The sequence below is a fragment of the Thrips palmi genome, unplaced genomic scaffold (genome assembly GCF_012932325.1).
Source record: "Thrips palmi isolate BJ-2018 unplaced genomic scaffold, TpBJ-2018v1 HiC_scaffold_19, whole genome shotgun sequence".
NCBI classification, from domain to species: domain Eukaryota; kingdom Metazoa; phylum Arthropoda; class Insecta; order Thysanoptera; family Thripidae; genus Thrips; species Thrips palmi.
This window is the reverse complement of record NW_023144628.1, coordinates 8,242,378-8,257,217: the sequence shown is the minus strand read 5'-3', so window position 1 is coordinate 8,257,217 and position 14,840 is coordinate 8,242,378. Positions and strand designations below refer to the sequence as shown.

Here is a 14,840-nt window from a genome sequence, read left to right as displayed (position 1 = left end):
CGTTCAAGGGTGGCCCAGTTTCCGGGAATCGGGGGCACTGGGATGCGGCGCCGCCTTGAACCCGATTGACCCCATCAAGGCCGTGCCTGATGAGGGCGCCGACACCGCGCAGTGGCCCAACAGGTCATTTAAATTTGTCGTCAAGAACCCATTTTCCTTTTTGCGAGTCGCATACGTCTTTTGCCCCGAGGAGAAAGGGTGGCTCCGTTTAATCGGCCATTGTTTCGTCGCCTAGCTGTGCCTAGCTGCGCCTACAGCCTCGTAGTCATGCATGCGCCGGCATTTCCTCGCGCCGTTCCGGGACGTTAGAATGTAACGCAAAGTGCACGCATGCCCCTGTGTGTGCGTGCGTGCGTGCGTGCGTATTCGTTGGGCGTGGTGCGTGAGTTATTGGTACGGTAATCCCCGTGTAATTCATTACGCCGGCGGTCCTGGCTGCGCCTTGGCAGTGTGCACCCATTGACAAGAAGTGGCCGCGTCCGAAAGGCGGCCGAGAGCGCGCCGAAGAGGCCCCGCTGAGAATTTGGACGTCCTCGGACGCGCCGCGAGGAGCGAGAGGGGGCCCCCCGAGGGGGCGGGGGGCGTGTGTGGGGGCCCCTTGCTCTCCGCAACGCAGCCTGCCGCCACCGCCGCGGGACCCCACGGCCGCCGCCGGGACCACACACACACACACACACACACACACATCACCAGGAACAAGAATTTCCCGTGCCGTCTTTTTGTGGGGCCTGCTGCTGTGTGGCGTGCGGAGGATTTACACTAGTTTGCAGCCGAGCAGGCCGGGTGTGGGAGCCCCCCGTGTTGGTGCCTCCCCCCCCCCTCCACCTTGGCGTGCGTCCCGCGTGCCCCCCGCGAAACACACACACACACACACGATCGCCGTGCGTTGCAGGGGTCATTGCAGTCATATTTACGAGGCAGTGCGCCCTATTGTAGTCCGCTCAATGGACTGGGCGACAACTTGCACACACACACACACACACAGAGCAAGACTCACACCTGCGCAGGGCTGGCAACCTCTGGGGGCAACCGGGCAACCTCAGGCCAGCTGAACGGTTCATAAAGTGCGGCGGGGCTGAGGGGCCAGGCTGGCCCGCTGAGGCATGGCTGGCGTGGCAACACTGCTGCCAAGAGGTCAATGGGTCTCGCTACACGGGCCCCGGGCCCAGCCCCGGCCCGGCCCCTCGTGCTTGTATCTTCGAATCGGCGCGAACAATGGCTGACTTACGAACTTGGACACCGCATTTTAGCAGTCGAGTGTAGGTACGGTGTACCCCCGGCCAGGTAACAAGCCTTACAAGCGGGTAACTTAATTTCTCGCCCGGTTTTCCTCGTTTTGTTTTTCTGCTGTTGCTGGTTTTCTCGTCTGACTCGTATGCGGATAGCCGGCTGCGCGCTGACGGTCCATCCCCGTCGCAGAAAGCGCACGCCGTCTGTTTAGACGCCGCGGCACCTGTGACGAGAAACGAGAGTGTATTAATCTGAGCCGCGGACTCTCTTATCTGCCCGGCACTCTCCGGCCCCGAACGCTGTGGACTGATTCCGTCTCTCTCGCACCTATACGGGACGCCCCGTGAGTGCGAGCGGGACAGAGCGACGAAGAGGACTCTCGGAATATCAGTCTGCGCTGGAGACTCCGAGCCGCCCTCGTCCAACATCATTAGTCAGTGTAGAGTTAGTCTTTGTATGTTTATCGCGCGATAAGCGGTCTCCTAGAAGATAAGTGTGTGGATGTGTGTGTGTGTGTAATATGCATTGCCCGTCCCATGATTATCATTCTGGATTTAATTCTTTTGTTCTGTTTTAACATTCCGTGGCCGCCGACATCACACAGACTCGTTGCGTGGGGCTAATTCGTCTTGCCGCTTCTTCAACGCTCTTGTCGCTATCACACGTTTGCTCTCCTCGTCTGTGTGTGTGTGTGTGTGTGTCCGTGCGTGTGCTTTGTGGACTCTGCGTGGACGGAGGGACTTCCCTTCTTGATGAGGTGGGACCCAGCCCAGGCGCTTCGCCGCAAAGGCGTTGTTTTACGCGATTGGCAGGCAATTGTGTCGTGTTCGTGTGTGTTTGTGTGTGTACGTGTGTGTGTGTGTGTGCGTGTGCGTGTCGTTCCCAGACGTCCCGCGTAAACTGCGCACCGCTCTGTACTTGGTCGGCCTATAACGGATGCAAGGAAAACGCTTTGGCGCATCGCACTCCTTCTGCTGTCTTTGCCGCTTCCTTTTTGTTGTTGTTTTCGGCGTCGTTTTCGTTTTGCGTTGTTGTTTTTATCACTGCGCCAAACGACCCTGCGAATGAATGTGTGGAAGCTTGCTGAAGTGAAACGCTAAATACGGCGTGGGTTAAAACGGCGCGGCTCGAAAAAGCGGCGGAAAAAGTCGGGAAGAAAGAAAAGAAGGTGTGTGTGCAGGGCCTAAGGGCAGGAGCAAAGTGCACAGGAGGTACGAAAAAAAAAAAACAAGAACCAGAAAAAAGTGCTCGCCTTGCTTCTCCCTTCGGACATGAGTGGAGATAATTAATTGTTTGATTGGTCGTTGGGCATGCCTGTGCTGGCTACCCCTGGCTGGCCTGCTGCGCAGCCATTCCTCCAGGTGGCGCGTGCAGAGAGAGAGAGAGAGAGAGAGAGAGAGAGAGAGAGAGAGAGAGAGAGCATGGACCTGGAGCCTCCATGCCGGAGGTCGTCCTGGAATGCCAACTCGTGGAAGTGCTGCACCACCTTTAGGCCTTTCTGCCTCGCCTGCGCGTGTTTCTAGACGCTGCGCTGCCGTCGGTCCGTGCCGGTCAGTCGGCGATCTGTTACTGTCAATCAGGAGTTTACTCATTAGTGGAGCCCCGGGATGGGCCAGGCCAAGGGCCCGGCAGTCTCATTTGGGCGGCGCACGGTAGCGCCCAGCGCTCCCAGCCCGCGGGCTCACGCACTCTGTCTCTCTCGCACTCACGGGCCGCCAGGACCACCTCGTCGGGGTGCGAGAGAGACGGAGCGACGAAACGGCACTTCGGCATCGCCTGCCCCTCACTGCCTGCGGCTCGACACACCCCCGAGTGATGGATTTAGTGTGGCGACACTCCACTGTCACTGACGGTGTTCTCTCAAGGTATTTCTGTGCTGTGCGTGTGTGTGTGTGTCTGTGTCTGTGTGTGTGTCTGTGTGTGTGAGAGAGAGAGAGAGAGGAGAGAGACTTTCCCAATTAAATTTGCCAAAAAAGGGTACATGGTTTGAATTCGCACCTGTGCGGGTCAGAACGGAGCAGAGCTATTACAGTAGTACCACCTCGCCCCTGCTGTCGCTGCCGTTGGTGGCGCTGGTGGTCGCCAGGCAGGGAGCGCGTCTCTCGCACGCAGTTATGCAATTCATCCATCAGGGAGCAGTCGGGGCGGGCGTGGCGGCTGTGGTGGTCGGCGCCGTGTTCGGCGTGTACGTCAGTCGAAAGTGCGAGTGAATGCTGCCGCGCGTGTGTGTGTGTGTGTGGGTGAGTGAGTGTGGTGCGCCAGGGACAAGGGAGACAGATAATAAGTAAAACAATGGATCCTCGCTGGTCCAGTAATGCGGTCTTTCCTTTTTATTCCCATATCGTTCTCCTCCCGGCGCTGCCGCAGCGCAGCCGGACACGACAGAAAATGTTTTCCTCGGAATCCATTTTCTCCTCGACCGCATCCGGTATTTGATCCCGCGCGCACTGTCTGCCCGGCACTGCCCGCGATCCGCGATTGGCGAATTCTAGACGCTGCGCGATTTCTTTGCCTCCGTAATTATCCATTATACATGCTGATCCCTTGGCCGGTTTGGTCTGCGTGTGTCTTTTGTGCTGCAGCCTTTGTTTTGCGCGGGCAATGTTCGCCATTTCCGGCTCTTTCATTTGTAATTGCCTCTCTCTCTCTCTCTCTCCCTCTCTCTCTCTCTCTCTCTCTCTCTCTTCCTCCTTCCGCTTCCGAGAGGGACGCGTGCCTCCAGAGCATATGTGGCGGTTTTTCGAGTTGGCTTTGACTCTGTGCGAGTGCGAATAAGGAGGTCCTCTTGTCTGCGAATAACGTTGCGCCTGCGATGTTGACTGCGAATAGCGCGCTCCTGGACGGTCCCCGCGTCGATGTGCACTCCCGCGTCGTAATTTAGTACCCATTTCGGTGCACTCTGAGTGACGACCTTGCCTTGATAATTTGGAGGCCGGCCGGCCGGACCGCCGGACGGACGGCGGGCGGGCTGCACTCGTTTCGTTTCCTTTCCTCGGCTGCAGGCTGATTCGGAGAGTCGTCGCTCCGTCTCTCTCGCACCCATACGGGACGCCCCACGAGTGCGAGAGAGACAGAGCGACGAAGACGACTCTGCTGGTCGGGGCAAGGGTTAGCGCCCGGCCGGCCGGCCGGCCGCGGGATGAGTTGTGGAACTGGTTCAGATAAGCGCCACCGCGGCGCTGCGCTCGCCTAGCACCGGTCCAGCGCGAAAAGTATTTCCGAACCGAGAAACAACAACAACAACAAAGGTGTTTAAGGTTTAATACGGATGAGAAGTGGTTTCTCGAAATTGTTTGCTCGAGTCGTGGGGCTGTGCCGCGGCTGTAACAAGTGCATTGCGCTATCTCATCCATTACCGGCCTCTTTTATAACTAGGCAGTGACCCCGTCCGGGGCCGTCCGGGGCCGTCGGGCGAGAAGGGGCAAAGCATCGGGCAGCGCGGCAACTCGACCGGCAGGCGTTTGAATTACCATTCATTAAAGTCGAATTGACATTCTGCCCAGGCACCCTCCATAGCTGCCACGGTAGCAGCTTTGGCCGTGCGCCTGTGTGAGTGTGTGTGTGCGTGTGTGTTGCTCCTGTTTGATCCCGCGGTGCCGTGCTGCCACGCAGGCTGATCCCTCTCTGCTCCGCCCACAGGCTCCTGTCACTGGGTGTCAGGACGCTGTGTGTGTGTGTGTGTGTGTGTGTGTGTGTGTGTGTGTGTGAGTGAGTGTTGCGACGACTGCATTGGGTACAAGTGCGACGCAGAAGCGCAACAGCACTATGCAGTCGATGGTGGACGGACGCGCTTGCTCCAGTTTTACAGAAAAACGACTCACAGGCGAACGAAGCAAACAGTACTAGTTGTTGGACGTTGATAAAGTGGTCGCCCCGCGGGGCGCGCCAGCAGACTGATTCCGAGAGTCGTTTTTCGTCGCTCTGTCTCTCTCGCACTCGTGGGGCGTCCCGTTTAGGTGCGAGAGAGACAGAGCGACGGAAAGGAATCAGTCTGCAGTGGCCGGCCGCCACCGCGGTCGGGGGAACTGGGGCGCGAACGCGAACTTGAACTTGCCGAGACGTTGCAGTGAGCGCTGCATTTCCGATCGACACGACTGTGCATTGTTCGTGCGTGGGAACCGTTTTGGCCGGTCCGGGCAACAGGCCGTGCACTCACTCACACACACACACACACACACACACACACACACATCCACCTCGCGACACGTTCGGAATGGAAAGAACGAGAGAGACAGAGATGATGCATGCCAGTGCGACGCGCGAGAGGGACAAGGAAAGAGAAGACGAGGGAAGGGGCAGGAGAGGAGGGAGGAGGATGACGAGAAAGAAAAAGGTGAAAATAAAACGTCGCTTGGCCGCCGATAAAAACGGTCGCCGGGAATTTCATATATATCCTCGGCGAGTCGCAGGCCAAAGCATCGCGGCGGTGCATCGGACGCGGTGACAAATGGCCGTGACGTCACGGTGACGTCATCGTGTTGATCCTCCGTGCACACGCGCAGCGCGCAGGAGCTCAAAACGCGTCTTTGGCCGCCTCCACCGGTCTAGTGGCCCACTGTGCACCACTAGCTTTGAGTCGCCGAGGAGCAACTCTGCCGCGAGCGGTGGCAAGGGGAGAGGAGGGGGAGGGGAATCGCGGTTCCGTTTGACCCGAACAAGGAAATATGAATGCCACCCGCCGGCCCGGGGGCGGCGGCATGGCAGCTCGGCAGGGCCAGGCAGCGCGGCCCGGAGTTGTGGGATCCGCCGAGTTGTACTTGTGTTGTTCTTGTCGGCTGGCTTTGTCCGTCCGCATTAGCCAGCGTTCTGACCTTGGCCAACGCAAACATGCCCCGGGGCGCTGCTGGCCGCCGAGCACGCCCTCGAGCACACCGTCGAGCACGCCGCCGAGCGGACCGCCTGGCGGCCAGGCACGCCCGCCGAACAGGCGCGCTCCGCGGCTGCCTACCCGGCACGGCGCTTGCATCGCGGCGTGGGGGACTTTGTGTCCAAGTTGAGCAACAAGTCCGTGCCGCGTGGGTGACGCGTGGCGGCGGGGAGGGGCGGGGCGGTGCGCGGCGCGGTGGCGGGATGATTAGACCCGCATTCCGGCACGAGTTGGCCAAACTTAGATTAGTTTGAGACGATGGTCCGCCGGCCGGCGAAGGCGAGGGGTGGCCCTCCTGAGGTAACTCGAGTTGGCAGCTGCTACAAATTAAATCCCACTTGGAGGAGCATGCATCTCATATCGCACCGGCGACAGACAGTCATCGTCCTGTCCCAGGGCGGCCAGCGCGGCCAGGGCCCACTCTCCTCCCAGGACGACGGTGGCGGATCCAATCACGGCCTTGCCATCCTAGAGGACCTTTTACAAAGTTCACGCATGTCCCCGGCATTTGTTGTTGTTGTTCGGTTGTTGTTGGAAACTGACCGTCTCGTCTCCGTTCCAGGTGTCGAGGATGCGCGTGGAGCACTGCGGCTCCTTCACCAACTGCTCGTCCTGCCTGGAGGCCAAGGATCCTTACTGCGGCTGGTGCTCCCTGGAGAAACGGTAAGCACGTCGAGAGCCACATCGAGAGCCACATCGAGAGCTACATCGAGAGCCACACCTGGCTCACGGCGCGGCGACGCGGCCCGCGGGGCTCCCGACCCCCCGTGGGGCCTCGCGCCCACCCCGCTGGGGGCCCCCGGCTGCCCCCGGCGGGGCCGCGGCCCCCCGCCAACTCCGGCAACTCGGGCGCCCCGTCTTTGAAGCCCCGCGCTCGCTCGACGGGGCCGCCCTGGCCGTCCCGGCGTCTGCCCGGCCCGGCCACTGATGGGGTTAAACTATCGCGGCCCGGGAGCCCTGCAGGGGGCACTGCAGGGGGCGCCTGGAAAGTTGTCCCCCTTTTTTCGCCATCGGTTTGGCACACACGGCGCGTACTACTCCCTCCCTCCAGGACGTCCTCGGGTTTTGTTTCCATTACCTCGTGTCGTCGTCCTTTTGCTCCTCCTTTTCTCTCTCTCTCTCTCTCTCTCTCTCTCTCTCTCCTCTCTCTCTCTCTCTCTCTTCTCGCCTCTCTTTCGCTCCAAGTTTCAATTACCTGGCCGCCGCTCCCTGTCCATCATAATGTTCAGTCAGTCACCTGCTCCGCCACGCCTCCGTCCGTCTGTCTGTCTGTCTGTCTGTGCATCCATCCGTCCGTCGTCTGTTCGTCTCGCTTTGTCTGCCGTTGATCGAACGAGGCAAAGTAATGAAATGACGCTGCTAAAGGCACTGCACTGCTAAAGACGCTCCCGGCGTAACTACTTTCGTTGTCACGTTCACCCGGGTTCAAATCCCAGCGTAGAAAGATGCTTATTTTTCTGCTTTTTTTCGTTTGTGTTTTTCTTTTATTTTCTCCATTTTTTTTTTTGCAGCCTCTTACACTGACCCTGGTTGACTTGTGTGCGGTGTATCTTTGAAGCACGCACTCAGTATGTGCGCGGCGGGGGTTGGGGAGGGGATGGGGGTGGAGAGGCCCTCCTGTCCTCAGCACGCGAGTACTAGAGAGAGCGAGAGAGAGTCGAGCAGGGTAAAGTAGGCTTGTTAGCGGAAGGACCTGTGTCAGCATATCGCCTGCCGCGAAGGGTCAGCAGCCCGGCGGTGCCAAGGCGCTCGCTCTGTCTCTCTCGCACTCACGGCCGCTTCGTGTCGGTGCGAGAGGGACAGAGAAACGAGTCCGCAAGCTCGGCCTGCTCTCCCGGAATCATCATTTGTATAAAAGACCGAGGCCCCCCGTGTGAACAGCCTCGCATTGCCCCTCCCCTTTCTCCCCCCCCTTCCCCTCTCCGTCTTGTTGGCTGTGTGACGTGTCCGGGGTCACGCTGCCTCCACGTCAGTTGGAAATGGAAATACGTCAGACGGCCGTCTCGGAGGTCTGGGGACGGGGGAGGGGGGGAAGGGGGCGGGAGGTCGCCGCTTGCCACTTCATCTGCGAAACGGATAGTGTTCGGGGCGGCGGCCGAAGGCGGGCGCAGGCACGCGCGTGTCGCCCCGGCCGTGACACGCCGGCGTGTCGCGCACGCCCGACATTCATCATCTCGAAAACACAAACTCATCAACTACTTTGACGCGCCGGTATGTGGCTGCCGGTGGCGCTGCACTTGCGCGGCCCCGTCGCCTACATGTTCCTTTTCCTCGAAGGCATATTTTTAGCAGTGCGGGGCCGCGGCGGCTGGCGCTGTCGAGCCGAAAGCGGCGCGGGGGAGGGCGAACAGGAAACACGGCCAACACGGGGTGGTCCGCGAATGCCCGCACGTGTGGTGACTTGGCGCCAGGCCGTCGTCTGCCTGGACGGCGGCCTCCTTGACGGCGGCCTCGACGTCCTCCACGGCCTCCCGACGGCGGCCTCACTGACGTTCACTCGGTTCCGCGAGAGCTTGCCGCGGGAAGGAGCGTCATTTATCGGATCTCGGATTGGTCCGGGTCGCGCGCGTCGTCGTCGCCGTCGTCCTGGCCCGCCGCGCAACGCCTGAGCGCGTCTCGTCAGTATCTCTGTCTCTCTCGCACCCCTACGAGACGCCGCACGAGTGCGACAGGGACGGAGCGACGCTGGCCGCGGGCGACGCGGGGCGCGCGCTATGCGGGCGGTATCCGTCTTGATTAGCTCCATGATGGCCTTGATCAATCACTGCGCCGCCGTGATGCTCTGCGTGTTTTTATTCATCGGCGCGTCGTTTAGTGCCGCCGCCGCGTCCTGCCTGCGTCGGTGCGGGCGCGGACTTTTGGCGGCGGTCGTCGGCGTGCTCGTCGTCGGCGTGCTCGTCGTCGGCGTGCTCGGCGGGGTGCCGGCAAAGGGATCTCGCCCTTTCATTACCGCCATTGAGGCGTCGCTGACGCCGTCGCTGACGACGCCCCCGCGGCTCGGCTCGGCTCGGCTCGGCCCGGCTCGGCCCGGCCGGCTCGCCGCTCCATCATGGATCGCCTGACGGCCGCGCCCGCCTCGCCGCGATATTGTGACGTTTGATATTAATCATGATGTGTTTTGGGCGCTGCGCTGAGCTGCGCTCCGCCTGGCGGGCGGCCAGTCCGTCTCTCTCGCTCTCCCGCTCCAGATGCGGCGCGGTGTGCAAGACGAGAGAGACGGCGCGTCTCTTCCTCGCTCCGCTGCTTTTGTGCCTTCCTGTCCTGGACGAAGGGAACCGAACCGGACTTCTGGGGGCCTTTTGATTCGAGCTGGGTATTCAGCTCGCTGTCTCGCGCGGTCTCTCTCTTACTCGCTGCTCTCGCTCGCTCTTTTGGCTCCTCTACGTTGCGATTGTCCGGAGTCGGGCGGTAGCTTGATTCTATCGGGAGAGGCGAGTGGCGTCAGTCTTGGGAGCCGTTTGGACTTGGGTTTCATTTACACGACCAAAAAAACCCTCCGTGCCTGCCTTACTGCATTGATTTTTACACTTCCCACTTCTCGCGATTTCTTGGTTAGGTTGTTCTTGAATTAGTTTCTTCCAAATTACGTCTCAAGAAGGGCGGAAAATGATTTCAAAACTAAGAGTTTTGTTCACGATTTTTACCCATTCTGCCTTGTTACGTGACGCTTGGCCGCTTAGGTTTTGTTTTTCGTCGCGGCTCGGTCCATAAATTTCCCAAATTTCGTCTCGGAACAAGCCCCCCCTTGATGTGGGCGGCCGTCCGCGGCCTTTTTCGGAGGGGATTTGTACTAGTTTTCGGCTCACACGAGGCCGCTGCTCCTTGTAAGGTGTCGGCCGCTGTTTCCGCTCCGTCCTGGGAGCGCTGGGCCACGCCACGGCGGCGTGCGGCGCGGCGGGGCCGACAGAGCAGTGTCATTACAATACCATTAGGATCTGGAGACTGGTTCCGAGAGTCGTTTTCTGCCTCCCTCACTCTCCCGGGCCGTCCCGCGTCGGTGCGAGGGAGACAGCGCGACGAAAACGACTTTCAGTCTGCTGGGTCCTGTCGGGCCGTCGTGGATCCTTGTGGGTCTACGCCGCGCCACGCCGCGGGGCCGCCGCGGTCGGTACCCTTTGTCATTCGGTACGTGCGTCACCCACGGCTGCCAACGGCACTGGGAAAAAAAATTCAATAGTCCCTTATGGAGGAAGTATGGGTTTCGGTTTGCATGTTGGCACCGCGCCCCGGTTGGGGGCGGGGTGGTGTTCCGGGTCGGTACTGGTGTGTCGTATGCTCCGCGGTAGTAGTTCGTGCTCTAGTTGGAGTCCGGCGGGAGTTGCGCCGCGCCGTGTTGCGGGGCTGGTCAAGGGTCAGCGAGGTCGCCGTCGTAAGGAATCCATCGCCCCTCCTTCTTCTTCCTCTTCTCCTCCTCGTCGCTCTCGGTCTGGAACTTTAAATCTTATTGCACATTCCCGGGTAATTAAGTGACCTGCCCTAATTCGGCAATTAATCGTTTCATCCCTCGAGGAATGAGCGCAATGCGACGCGACCACTTTCCCTCTCTCTCTGACTCACACGCACACACTCACGCTGTCTCACACACTCAGAAGGGCTTCCCGACGAATGGTGTCCGTCTTCAGACTGATTCCGAGATTCGTTTTCGTCTGCTTTGTCCGTTTTCCCTGAGAAAGCTCTCGAAAGGCAGGACCAGTTCCCCTTATCGACGAGACGGCGTGTCGTTGTCGAATTCGCTGTCGCCGGGGCGCCTCCACTGGAAGCCTCCACTCTAAGGACCCGACTAGTGTAGTGTACAGGCGGGTGAGAAAGTTTCGGGTAATTGGGGAGCGCGTTGACGCCGGTGGTCCTTCCTCGTGTAGTGGCCGTGACTACCGGCCGCCGGATTCCGAGGGATCGCTCTGTTCAACCACTCTGGAGTTCAAAACGCGTCTAGAGTTGTGTCCGCCTCCACCGGTCTTCTGGCCCACAGTGCGGTGGTCGCTCTCGGCCGGCGCGCCGTCGTCGCGAAAAATGCGCGGTTGTTGTGCCCCGGCGGCTTGCGGGCCCGGACGAGGGCCGCGACGAGGGCCGCGACGAGGGCCTTGAGGGAGGAGGAGCATGAATGAAGTCGGTCCGCATTTTTGTGGCGCGGGGACGCGCGGCGTGGCAGCTTGATAATCGTCGGGCAAAAAATGCGAGTGAGTTGCGAGCGAGCGGGATGTTTGTTGAATGGTCGCGGAATGCGGCGTCCGGTGCGCGCGGACCTTCTGGACCGGCCAAGGGCGGATCCAGAGACGGGTTTGGGGGGAAGAGGGGGGGGGGGTTGCAAAAGTTGCCTACTTACAGGGGCACAGTACGACTTGTTAGGCTTGTTAGACTTCGACGCCTTCAGGGCCCCTGGACTGGGCCTCTCCAGGACGCCGTCAGCGCCACTGACGTGGCCTCGGTGGCCGCGGAGGCGAGTCTAGCCGTCATTTTCGCCGGCTGACCCAAACCCCTGGTCCCGAGCCCGAATAAGGTTTCCCTCGCGACGCGGCGAACTGGCCCGGCCCGGTCCCCCGGCTGGCGCGCGTGTCTAGCTGTCAAGCGCAAGGAATTTCACTTCTGTCTTTCATTTCATGGCCACTTTATGTCCAGCTCTACGCAACCGCCGACACGTTTCGTGTGTGTGTGTGCGTGTGTGTGTGTAGGAGGGCCCAGCAGGTCAGCAACGACTGGCGCTGTCAACCCTGTCACCCTCTCCTCACTCCTCGCCCCCCCCCCCCTCTCTCTCTCTCTCTCTCTCTCTCTCTCTCTCCAGCATTCCTGGCGTGGCTCGGCGGCCCGCCTGCAGAGTGTCGCGCTGCCCCTTTCTGGATTTCTGAGGCCGCAGACTGGGAGTGAGAGGGAGAGGCTTGCCGGACAAATTAGCCCCTTACGATTTGTCATGGGCCGGGTCTCGCCTCGCCACCCGCGCCAGCTGGTCGACACCAGTTGTGCCACCGCCTCGGACGGACGGACGGACAGACAGACAGACGGACAGACAGGCAGACTGACAGACGGACGGACGGACGGCTGAGCCAACTCCGGATCGTGTATTTTTGCGCTTTTATTAAATCAAATTAAATGACCCAATTTTTGCAGTGGACGGTGGCGCCCCGCTCCATTCGCGGTCACCGGCAGAACTAAACGCATTTCCGCGGTAGCTTTGCGTTTTTCCCAGAGCGGTTCCCATTTAACGCTTTCAGGTGCAGTGTCGCGTGCTGGAAAGCCAGTACAAAGCGCCATTGTCAACACACGTAAAAAGTCTGAGGTTGAGCTGATTTTTTTTTTTTGCCCCGCGTGGCCAGCAAGAAAAACGTAATGTATACAGAATGGCGGAGTAAGTCAAGCCGCGAAAATCCCCAACGAAATGGCTTTTGTTTTTTTAGAGCTCGCGCCGTGATGGACACACCGGATATTTGTTGCAGCGCGCTGCGCTGTTCCGATCGGCCGACAACGAATTCAATCTGTTTGGCGGCGTTGACGCGTTTTCGCGCCCCAGGGCCTGCACTGCCAAAAAACTGCCCCGATGTATACACTTTGCGAAGGGATAATATGCTCCCTGTCAAGTCCGAAATCAAAGTCCCATTTAGCGACTCTGGAGCTCAAAACGCGTCTAGAGTTTTGGCCGCCTCCGCCGGTCTTCTGGCCCACTGTGCTGCTTTCGGAGCGCGGCAGCGCGCGGACAGTGTAGGCGGAGAGCGTGTAAGACAGCGTCCCGAGGGGGCCCCGGCTCTCGGCCCGGCCGCCCCGAGGGGAGCGCGCCATCATATTGCACCCCTGGCCGCGCCGTGCCGCGCCGCGCCGCGCCATGTAGGGCATGAATATGCATGGCCCGAGTCGCGTGGCTTCGTCGCGGTCAGGCGTCCCATCTGCAGGCGCCGCCGCGACAACCCGGGCGTCGCCTGGCGTCGCCTGGCGTCCCTGCCACGGCCCGACAAGTACGTGCTCCGAAACAGACCCCCTGCGAGTCCGGAAGTCCGCGCTCTGTCTCTCTCGCACCCCTACGGCACGCCCTGTGAGTGCGACAGAGGTAGAGCAGCAACTTGAGACGCGCTTTGAGATCCAGAGTCGCTAAATGGGACTCGAACCGAACGTGTGATCCCCACCAATGGATTGCTCTCGGAACGAGGAATCTATTGGTGGGGTCGCACGCTCGGTTCGAGCCCCATTTAGCGACTCTGGAGCTCAAAACGCGTCCGGGATTTTGGCCGCCCCCACCGGTCTTCTGGCCCACTGTGCCGCGGGGGGCGCCCCTATGCGGCCCTCGGCCGGACGCCGCTCCCCGGATCCGGTTGCGGAGTCAGTGACGGACTCCTCGGCCAGCTCGCCGCACACGTGCCGCGCCACGTGGCCACACTGTATCGATTGCCACGCTCTTGTTGGGGTTCGCCAGGGTTTCCCCGGGAAGTGGGGGCACGGCGTCGTTTCATTGAGTCGGCACGTCGTAAAGGCGGGGGCTGCAGCGAGAGTGTAGCGAAGTACCTGTCCGTCTCGGACAAGGTAGGCCGAGCGAGCGCCCGGCGGGTAGGCCGTCCCGGACGCAGTTTTGGCCGCCTCCACCGGTCTTCTGGCCCACTGTGCGACGGTGGCCCCCAGCTAATGGAGGCAGGCGGCCCGTTCCTTTTCCATGCGGCTCCGCCAGTCTCCGCCGCTCAGCCGCGCCGCTGCCACCTCGCTGCTGACCCCACCGTCCCTTTGTCGCCCCGGGCTGCTTCGCCTCGTTGTCATTCAAATTGTACAAATTGATTGCAAATGGCGAGGCGGGGCGGGGCGGGGCGGGGTGACCTCCACGCCGCCTGGCCGCGCACGGCGAGTCACACGCCGGGGACCGTGCGTAAGCCACCCCGAGTTTTACGAAAAATGGACCGGTTATAGTTTGTCGTTCGGACGAAGCCGCAGGGTCCGAGAGAAACCTCCGCGTCACTTATACAAACAGTAGCGTCGCCTTAGTGTTTTTGTTCGCCTTTTGCGGAGCCAATTTATTTCCAGATTGGAAAAGTAATCGAATAGGTCGCCAAAAAAGGGCAGCTGCTTTGCGTTGGAAAGTCGCGCCGGCCGGAGAGCCTCGACGCTCCCAGCAGAGAAACTGCAGTGGCGAAGGCTGAATCTAGATACGTTTGTGTGCATTCACGTACGCTTTGCAATCACTGGCTCTCTCTCTCTCTCTCTCTCTCTCTCTCTCTCTCTCTCTCTCTCTCTCTCTCACACACACATGCTCACACACACACACACACACATAGCCACCAGGCGCCGCCGCCTACCTGGATGGCATCTGAATATGGCTCTGGGAGAAATGCCCTCGCGATTTGCTCTTGTTTGCTAATGGAATTTACTTTTAACGTTATCGTATTGCCGTTTGGCGGCGCGCTTATCAGCCCACGGCTACTTCATAACCTCGTTAACGTGCTCGCGGCCCGGCAGTCGCTCTGTCTCTCTCGCACCGTGGCGGGCCGCCGCGCGAGTGCGAGAGAGACGGCGCGGCCTGCATGGCGGCCTGCATGGCGGCGCCGCGGCCATTTGGCTCCCTATCTGAGGCAGCCGAGCCGCTGCTGCAGCGAGGCCAAGGCAAAGCGGGCCGCCGCGCCGCCTGAGAGTCTAAAGGCTGCCGGGCTTTGTCGCTGTGGGGCGATGCAGCCATGCAGCCCCCGCGGCCCCCGCGGCCCCCCCCACCCCTCGGCATCAGCAGCGAGGGTGCCGCCGCCACCTTGCTAAATGGCCACTTGGAGCGGCGCGACGCCAA

At 60.6% G+C, this 14,840-nt stretch overlaps 1 protein-coding gene across 3 annotated transcripts in view; it reads left to right on the top strand.

The window, feature by feature from the left end:
- LOC117646466 (plexin-B) overlaps positions 1-14,840 on the top strand; it is a 188,299-nt gene that overhangs the window by 113,670 nt on the left and 59,789 nt on the right. For all 3 annotated transcript variants that reach the window (XM_034387414.1, XM_034387416.1, XM_034387413.1), the window contains exon 4: positions 6,660-6,760. In XM_034387414.1, the coding sequence (XP_034243305.1) occupies positions 6,660-6,760 (101 nt within the window). The remainder of the gene's footprint in view (positions 1-6,659; positions 6,761-14,840) is intronic.